The 10,025-nt window shown below is 44.4% G+C and overlaps 1 protein-coding gene across 2 annotated transcripts in view; it reads left to right on the top strand.

Annotated features, from left to right (window-relative positions):
- Positions 1 to 269: 269 nt before the first annotated feature.
- ENTPD4 (ectonucleoside triphosphate diphosphohydrolase 4) overlaps positions 270 to 10,025 on the top strand; it is a 29,604-nt gene continuing 19,848 nt past the window's right edge. For both annotated transcript variants that reach the window (XM_031442207.2, XM_031442206.2), the window contains exons 1-3: positions 270 to 459; positions 8,472 to 8,562; positions 9,744 to 9,941. In XM_031442207.2, coding sequence (XP_031298067.1) covers positions 8,555 to 8,562; positions 9,744 to 9,941 — 206 coding nt within the window. In that variant the 5' untranslated portion in view covers positions 270 to 459; positions 8,472 to 8,554. The remainder of the gene's footprint in view (positions 460 to 8,471; positions 8,563 to 9,743; positions 9,942 to 10,025) is intronic.

Genomic DNA, 10,025 nt, shown 5'->3' with positions numbered 1-10,025 from the left:
TTCCATGATCCCAAGGTGCACAAAGGAAAATGAAGTTCGGAATCATAAGCACATGCGGCTCGCTGACAACCACACGGGTTAGGACCGGCAGTAACCAAGCCACCGTACTGGTTACTCTCGTGACGCCACTTTCACTGGAATTCACTGCGCGCAGCTGCGCCTGCGGCGTTTCGCGGCACCGCGCTGCTCTCAGATGCCAGTCATCCCGGCGCGGGCCCCGCCCCGGCGCGGGCCCCGCCCCTCGGCGTGCGCGCTCCCGGCGCGAGCGGTGACGCGTCGCCGGTTGGGGGCCGGGCGGCGGCGGCGCGGCTCCCGGAAAGGAGCGGAGTCTCAGGGGAGCCGCCGCCGGGCAGCGGCGTTCGGTTGTCGCTGCCGTCTCGCCACGGTGGCCGTGATGCGCTCCGCCCACGGGTCCCCGCTCCCGGGAGCCCGACTGCCCAGTCGGACGCTGCCGAACAGGTGAGGCGGCCTTCCGGGCGCGGACGAGAGGAGGGTGGGCGGCCGAAGCGGCCCGCCGGCGCGGAGACGGTTGGCGCGGGGCCCGCGGGGCGGCGAGGGCCGCGGACCAGCCGCTCTGCCCCGGGGCGTCCTCCTCGCGCTGGTGTCGTCCCGCAGCCCGGGCCGCTCGGCCGCATCCGGGCGCCCGCCGTCAGCGCCCGTGACCCTGGGCGGCAGGTGCTGTCCCCCCGCCCCTGGCAGGAGAAAGCTGGCCGTCTTGCTGTCGCGCCCGACCCGGTGAGCGCGCTGGATTTCCCCTCTGACACGCAGTGTGCCCGGATCTGGGCCGCACTGGAGGGGTCTGGCCGAGGAGAAGGATGATGCACCAAGGACCCAGCGGGTCTTACCTGCCGCCTTATCTTGACATTTACACGTCAGCATCGTGTTTGCTTTGCTCTGCTTTTACCAAGTTTCATGCTTTAGATTTCTCTAAAATCTGAATCTGATTATCTCCATTGAAAAAATGGAGTTAACTGGGCGGTAAAGTGATGGTGAGAGCAATGTTTCTCAAACGAGTAATACTTGGGCACCTTTTAAAGGACTCATTCTCTGGAATTTGTCTCAGAACCCTCAGGGATCCTCAGACCCCAGTTAGATGAACACTGGTGCAGAACGTTTTCAGAGAACATTTATCACTATTAGGAAAGAAAAGAGATGCTTTACAGTTCAGGAAATATGCTAGAAGATAAACTAGGTTATTAAAGAATTCTAAATTAGAGGCTCAGATACCTAGTTTAATTTCACATTGCAGTCTTTACTGTGTTCTGCTTTGTGTAATGAAAATAACTAATTGAGTCCTTTGGAGAAGCCTGAAAGAATTATATTCTTTGTATTTTGTATTTGGTGTTATAGTGTCTTTGTGTCAGGTCTGTTCACTCTGTTTGATACATTAGCAGAATTATAAAAATGGAATTTATATGATTTGTATAAGTAATTTGTTTACTTCATAGTATACCTTTACATTGAGTTATCCAGGTGTATTCGTTGCATATTGAATCTATGGTTTGCATTCTTCCAGGTCTAAAAGAAATGCATGATCTCAACCCTTGTGTATATAGTCTAGAAAGAAAAAACAAAAATGAGAGGTGACCTAGATATTTATATTCTCTACATATTTATTCAGCATTTTTATTTAAAATAGACCACATCTGAATAAAGAGAACATTCAGAGTGTGGACAAACATTAGGAAGTATAACAAGTTAAATCTTGGCAAAGAAAAATACTGACCTGTGCTTGAAAGAAGTGTAATATTGTGAGCAGGACATATCAGTAGGAAGTAACTTAAGTAAAGGCCCAAGGCAAGCATGAGAACAGCTTGTGTGTGTGGGAGAGGAGAGACCTGCCTCGCTGGAACAGAGGGATGTTATCTGGGGCTGAGCCGAGAACAGGTTGGTGAAATAAGATGGGACCATTTCATGGATGGAAGAACTCAGATGCCATACAAGGAAGTTAATGTTGACCCGTAGGCTCTAGAGATTCCTGAGCTGGTCATATTTTGAAGGTAGTGTTTTATAAAGAGATGTAAAGAGTGGTGTTCATAGTGAAGGCAGAAGGCGGGTGACCCGCCAAGAGATCTGTCTGGAGGTAATGATGTCTGCTGTGGTCATTTTAGATGTGTGGACCTTTGAGGGAGAATTGACAGGACCTGATGAATGGCATAAAATACCAACACACAGAGAATTGGGAATCAAAGTTAAGAACCAGGGGACCCCAGTCCATGGTGATACCCTAGGGAACTTTGAAGGTGATATGGTTTGTATCAAAAGATTGTGACCCTAAACTTAGGCTAAATAATTTTGTGGTGACAAGGTGTCAGTAAGCTCAGGATGTGGAACTGAAACTTGAGGAATGCCAGAGTTGCAGATCTGGGAAAGATCATTGAAAATGGGGACCAGAATTTTGCAAATAGAGGTAGGGAAGAGGTTTGGTTAGGACTTGATACTGAAAAATACAAGTTAAGCATTTAAAATAAATATGAAAAAATTTAGGTCATAAATGCAACTACAAAGCATTCTTTTTTTTTCTCTTCTTTTTTAAATTGAAGTTTAATAGACCTACAACATTATGTTAGTCCAGGTGCACAACTGGTGAGTCGATAATCCTGCACCTTACAAAAAGATCACCACCATAAGTCCAGCTACCGTCTGTTACCATACAAAGTTGTTACAGTAACATTGACTATATTCTCCAAGTCTAAATTTCATCCCCATGACTCATTTATTTTGTAACTTGGATTTTGTACCTCTTAATCTCCCTCATCTGTTCCACTCATAGCGTCTCCCCTCTGGTGACCACCTGTCTGTTCTTTGTATCTATGAGTGTTTCTATTTTGTTATGTTTGTTCGTTTTGCATTTTAGATTCCCCATATAAGTGAAATCTTACAGTATTTATCTTCCTCTGTCTGACTTATTCCACTTTACATAATACCCTCCAGGTCTATATGTGTTGTCACAGATGGCAAGATTTCATTCTTTTTTATGGCTGAGTAATATTTCATTGTGTGTATATACCACATCTTCTTTATCCATTCATCCATTGATGGACACTTGGGTTGCTTCCATATCTTGGCAATTGTAAACAATGCTGCTGTGAACATAAGGGTGCATATCTTGTTTCTAATTCGTGTTTCATTTTCTTTGGGTAAATACCCAGGAGTGGAGTTGCTGGATTGTATGGTAATTCTATTTTTTATTTTTTGAGGAGCCTGCATACTGTTTTCCGTAATGGCTACATCAATTTACATTCCCATCAACAGTGTATAGGGTTCCCTTTTCTCCACATCCTTGCCAACACTTGTGCATTCTTCTTAAAACAAAGACTGAATCAAGTTATTTTGATATATTTTTCCTGCATCTGAGTGCCACATACTTCAGCCTCTCACTGTCACAAAGATGGTTTTTTTTTGAAAGTATAGTTGATTTACAATGTTGTTAGTTTCAGATGTATAGTAAAGTGATTCAGCCATATATATATTTATATTTATATATGTATGTGTGTGTGTGTGTGTATATATATAATGCATGCTGCAGTGCATTCTAGTGGTGCATCTTCTTTGAAATGTATTCTCTTTTATCCTCCACCTCCAAAGTCTACTTCCCACCTCAGGGGATCTTTCTCTTAGCACATAGTCTTCATTGTGCTCTTCTCTGAGCTCTTCAAGCTAGAGGCTGCATAAGTTGACTTAGCCTTCTGTTACTCTCTTGATTATTTCCTGGGTTACTAGTGTTTTCTCTGTTACCAGTTTGCACACGCCTTAAAAAATTGGAGTCAGGCTTGTTACGCCTTCATGTCACTTCCTAGTACAAATCATTGAATCATCAAAGGCCTTTCTTCCCTGCAAGGACCTTGACTTTAAGCTGTTAACTAAACATTTTTTCTTTACTTCTCCATTCAGCTATCCATAGTTCTTGATTTTTTTTTTTTTTTTTTTTAATGTTGAGGCTGGAATTCCTCTACCCTGAAGGGTTTTTTAAGGTAGGCTTTCTTGATAGATCCAGAAGGGGATTTGATGCTGGAAACTGGGATATCAGGCAAAGGTAGCTTGTTAAAAATAGTTCTGTTGTTTCCTCTGATGATAAAAATTAACATATGCACTTTAAGAAGTCTAGACAAGCTTAGGGAAGAAAATAAAGATGACCCACTTTCTCACTACTCAGAAGTAACTAACCACAGGTAACATTCTGGTTTCTCTCCTCCCATTTCCTCCTCTGCATGATGTAGTTTTTTCACTTCGCTTGTCACAGATGTCTTTTCATGTCAATAAATACACATCTGCATCATCACCTTTAATAGTCACATTGTATTCCATTGCATAAATGGACCATTTAAATTTAACCCACCCCCTAAAATGCACATTAATTTAGAATAGTTTTTGCTGTTATACACAATACTGTGATGAACGTCTTTGTACATGTTTTAGTGAATTTATCTTACTAATTTCTAAGGATGACTTGCTGGAAGTGTGATGGGAGAGCAGAGAGTAAGCACATTTAAAATTTTCATATATGTTATCTGTATGTCCCCAGAAGGTTAGTGTGTACTTAGGTCTTCTCCAACTGTACCCACCACCTTTTTCCCTCCTACTGGTTAGCAGAGTATAGTCAGACGCTTAACGCCTGCCAGTCTGGTGGTGGTGAAGTCTTGTTTTTATTTATATTTCTCTAAACACTAATGAAGTTAGATTTGATCAACTCTTCATGTTTCTTATTCTGTTAATTACCAATTACCCTGGGTCACTTTTCTGTTCCAGTGTTGCTCTTATTACTTATAGGAACTTTTTTTACGTAAGGGATATTTACCTTTGTCATGTATGTTGCAAGTCATTTTCCTGATCCTTGTGTGTTTGGGAAGGGATTTTTTTTTTTAAACGCTTGGAAATCTTAAACTCATGAGTAGATATATATTTTCTTTTATTTATCGTTTGAGCTATTGGTGTCATTTGAAGAAAAATCTCAGCCATTCCAAAATTATGTAAATACCTATGTTTTCATCTTAGGTTTTTGTGGATTCTTTGATATTTCAGTCTTTGAGCCATTGGAATTCTAATAAAATGTGTGATGTTGTAATCTCACCAAATTCAGATACTAAAAGATAGCTACTTTATAAAGACATATTAAAATATATTTAAACATCTAGGCATTTTATTCCTTTTTGTGTGAACTTTTAAATCACAAATATTGTTTGTCCTAAGTTTTGGGTTCATGGTACAATATGGACACCACATTAAAGCCAGAAATGATTAAAGCAGTTTTCCCCCTTTGTCAGGTAGGCATTATTGATCCTATTTACTCTCTAACATCTTTCTTTGTGTGTGTATATTTGGTCCCCTCTACTTCATTATAAATTCTTTCAAGAGCTGGGTCTATATCTGATTCATCTTCGTATCTCCTGTTCCCAGCCACCTGTGAAACACACAATGGTTGCTCATCACTTGTGTGATAGGCGCTGGTCACTGGGGAAACAAAAGGACAAGAGGCTGTCCCTGCCAATGAGGGGCTTGGCATACAGTAAGAGAGTCAGCCACAAGTGTTAATATGATAGCCGAGTGCTGTGATGAGCCAGTACTCTGGGACGTGAGGTTTCGGGGAGTCCTCCCAGAGGAATCGTGCTGGACCTGTGGGAGCCAACAGATGGACTCCAACGAGAGAGTCATTCTGCAAACGCACAGGAATGCAGGGCACTTCGAGGACTTGCAGCTGGTGTTTAGTACGGCTGGAGCACAGGGTGCAGATCTGTCTAGTCTGTTGGTCAGGGGATAAGACTAGAAACATAGACAAGGACAAAATCAATCCTGTCTGATGCAGGAGCTGCGTGTGGCGGTGAAGCACTTGAAATGTGGCTCGAGAGACTGAACTTTTTTCCTTCCCTTTTAAACAAATTTTATTTCATTCATTAAAACAGCATCTATATACTATATAAAGATTGTTATAGATATACAAGGATTATTATGTATCCAATGTACAGTCCTTTTTTTAATTGTGATACAGTTGATTTGCAATATTATGTTTCAGGTGTACAACATAGTGATTCACAATTATCAAAGATTATGCTCCATTTATAGTTATTATAAAATACTAGCTGTATTCCCTGTGCTGTACAATATATCCTTGTAGCTTATCTATTTTATACATAGTAGTTTGTACCTCTGAATCCTGTACCCCTCTGTTGCCCCTCCCCCACTTCCTTCGCCCATTGGCAGTAACCACTGGTTTGTTCTCTATATCTGTTGGTCTGGCACAATTGAATTTTTAATTTTAATTACTTAGTTAATTACACATGTGGCAAGGGCTGCCATGTGGAACAACACAAGACTGTATCAAGAGGGACCTCTTTTCCCATCCCGAGGAGTTAGGATTTTTTCCTGAGTGAGAGAGAAAAGTTGGGAGGTGGGGAGGTGTTGTGATTCCTGTTTGTTTTGGAAAGATTATGCCCATGTATAAGCTTGTAACTTTTTTGGGTCCCAGAACTCCGAAACTTGACTTCTTGCCTGGCGCTTTCCTAGGGTCTGCCATGCTGGGAATGCAGCAGTCAGCCAAGCAGACCTAAATCTGGCCCTCGTGGGCGTGCGTTATGAAGGAGGAAACACATGAGCAGGAGAAATGCAAACACACACACACACCGTGTGTTAGAGGACAGGATAGGAGTGTGGATTCACGTACTTGAATCCCAGTTCATTATTTGCAGTCATCTTTCATCAGGCAAGTTACTTAGCCTCTCTGCTTCATCTGTAAAATATTATGCTAGTAGTACCTGCCTTCTATGTTGAGAGGGACAATTTAGTATTTGTAAAGCATTTGATCAGGGTCTGGCACATAATAAGCACTACATAAGTAGTTAATAAACAAGGAAATGCTAAGGAGAGAAAACAGCTCAGGGAAGAGAGCTGATTGGAGGGGCACTTGCCATCATAGGGTGGCCAGGGTCGGCTGCCCTGAGAAAGTGACACTGAGTAAAGACCTGAAGGGAGGGAAAAAATAAACCGTATGGATTATATTCAAGCGGAAGGAGCAGCACATTCAGAGGCCCTGAAACCAGACAGTGCCTGGCGAGTTTGAAGGCAGTGAAGACGCCAGTGTGGCTGGAGCGGAGGGGAAGGGGAGCATGGATACTGAGGTCAGAGCAGGAACAGGTGGCCGGGTCCTGCAGGACTGCGAGTCCCAGTGCAGCCTTCGGCCCTTCCGCGTGAGGAGAGCCACGGGAGGATTTCCAGCACAGGATTAACAGGCTCGGGGGCCTGAGCAGGGACCGGGTGGGTGTCGGCTTTGGGTGAAGAACCTGGGTGAGCACTGGATGAGGCATTGGAGAGCTGCTGGGCTGAGACTGTGGTGAGAGACTGGCTGGTTAGGCTGCTGTCCCAATAGGCCAGGCAGGAGATACGAAACTGACCTCAGGCAAAAGTGGTACGTAAGGGGACAGATTTTAGATAAACTGGGGTTAAAGAAATGGAAAGTCTCTGTAAGAAACTGGCTTTGGAGGATTAGGGGCTGGGGTCGGGCACGACTCCCGAATTCCTGCTTTGAGCAGTTGGTGGGGATTGAGATTGAGCTGACACCAGAGGAGCAGGTTGGGAGAAAAGAGAGTGAGGATTGCCGCTGAAGAGTTCAGTTTCAGAAATGTGTGTCACGGGCCCATGCCGTGTTCAAATCGGGGTGTGAGCGGAGGCTGGCAGATAAGCGTCTGTAGCTCAGGGGAGAAGCCTAGGGTGGAGAAAGAAAGCTCTCAGTTGTCAGATCACTGCAGCAGTGAGTGAAGTTGACCAGGAACCGAGATTAGAGTGAGAAGAGATGGAGCCAAGACAGAAAACCTGGGGAACAGAGCAGACGGGGTGTGCGGAGAGGCAGAGACGTGGAGGATCCTGAGAAGCAGGCTGGGGGAGACCGCCGTCTTCAGAGGCCTGGACGACGTAGAGCAGGGCCACCAGACCAAGAAAGAGACCGACTGTAATGCAGCCTTTGGATCCTGGCTGTCAGCCCCTGTTTCCTCTGTGACTTGAGGTCTGGGGGCTGGAGGCGTGGCAGCACCTGTGAGGGCAACAGAGAACTCACTAGGAACGTGGTACGTGGGGTGGTACTTTGTTGATAAGAGAGACGTGATAGAGATTTATCAGATGAGTGGATAGCTCAGATTCCATGCCCTTCTGCCTGCCTCCTGCCCCCACCCCCATCTTCCTTAACGTTCAGTACCTTAAGGTAGTTAAGACCTGCCTGGTGACTTGTATTTTGGGGTCACTGACTGGCTTTTAGGTAAGAAGCACTAACTAGTGCCAGACTCTTCTTATCTCCTTTGATTTAGGCCTGTATCTCTGACCCTAACTTAGCAGGGTTTATTTCGAGCAACACACTTCTAAGCGTTTCAGTGCAAGGATCACAGACCAGATTACATGTGCTTGAATTTAAACACACCCTTGTCAAAGAACATAGACATCTCCTTGGATTGTGCCGTCTTGGTGATTTTTCTTACTTCCTGAAACAGGAGGGCTCTAACTCCGGGAGGACTTCTGTAATGGTGTGTGAGGACTGACTCCCAGAACCCTGCCTGACCTCTGACCTGGCAGCATGGGCAGGTGAGTGATGGTACTGAATCACTGGCACAGTAAAACCCAAGATTTTAGTGCCACAGAAACAGGGCTCGAGAGGGAGAAAAGACCTAAATCCCAAGTGGAAAGAGTTCGGGGTTTTGCTACACTTCTGTCTAACACCTTTGTTCTCCCAGGGCCCCAGTCGGGCGCCTGTCACAGAAGGAAGGTGGTAACGCCAGGTGGATTCTAGAGGGGTTCACGTAGCTCACCGTAAAGGGCACGCATGTTGGAATCTGGGAGGAGTTGTATGAAGCATAGGATGACCTGTGAGCCCTGGAGATGTGGGAGGGGATGACAACAAACTCCATACAGTGGCCCAAGAACCCGCATGGAGACCAGAAACTACAAGTGGAAAATTCCATTGTGTTAGCAGGATACCTCCCCTTCTGAGAGATATTTTAGTCCATGAAGCACTCTTTAAAGGGACGAGTACAGAAATTAACTGTAGAACAATAGAATTTATCCTAAAGGCAGCAAGTTTTTTTAAGCCTAGTAACAGTCTCTCATTTCTGATACAAACTGAGAAGAGAAGTGTTTGTTTGCAAAAATGTCTCAGGAGTACTTCTAAAAACACAAGATATACAAAACTTATTTATTGACTTGTTATGGAGTGTTATGCTGTCTTCTCCCACTTTCTCACATAATCAGCAGGAAGAAATTGACCTTGGAATACAGTGTTAGGAAAATCTTCTTCCTCTGGGCTGTTTATGTTTCTCCTCTAACGGGCAAGGTTTTGGCCGTTAGCACGCTCACCCACCTCTGCAGGCTTTCCTTATTACATGCATTTCTGTGCTCTAAATTCATCATCCTTACACCTGATTTCGTTATAGATTTATTTCCTTATCTTATTGAACTTATTCTTACAAGCTGTCTTGTAATTCTGTTTTTAGAACAAAGCAGGGTACAAATAAAAACTACCTAATGTTCTCAAGAAAAAGGGGAACACAGAAGTGTCACAACCATCAGGGCTTAATTCTCATTCATATAATTTTATAAGAATGAGTTACTAGCAAAACAGCAACACAGAAGATGCCGGTGTGCAGATAACCTGCCGGCAGGGAGAGGGGGCAGCTCGGGCTCAGAGTCTTACTTCTGGATCCGTGTAGGTGGCTGAGGGGAGGCCCTCTGGAGCAGACTGCTTTAACTCCTGCCTTTTGAAATTTCAGGATCGGCCTCTCCTGTCTTCTTCCTGCTTCCTGGCACTTCAGCATCTCTCCAGTGGGGTGTCCCCGAATTCTGAACACCAACTTGCGCCAGATTGTCATCATTAGTGTTCTGGCTGCTGCTGTATCACTTTTATACTTCTCTGTTGTCATAATCCGAAATAAGTATGGGCGGCTCTCCAGAGACAGGAAGTTTCAAAGGTAGGAGAAAAATTGTTTTCCCGGTGGGATGCAGCACCTTCGTCTTATGTCTTTGAAGACTTTGGGGATTAGGTTGGAATTTAA

Source organism: Camelus dromedarius, chromosome 36 (genome assembly GCF_036321535.1).
Source record: "Camelus dromedarius isolate mCamDro1 chromosome 36, mCamDro1.pat, whole genome shotgun sequence".
Taxonomy (NCBI): Eukaryota; Metazoa; Chordata; class Mammalia; order Artiodactyla; family Camelidae; genus Camelus; species Camelus dromedarius.
The sequence above is the reverse complement of the archived record's forward strand: the minus strand, read 5'-3'. Positions and strand labels throughout refer to the sequence as shown.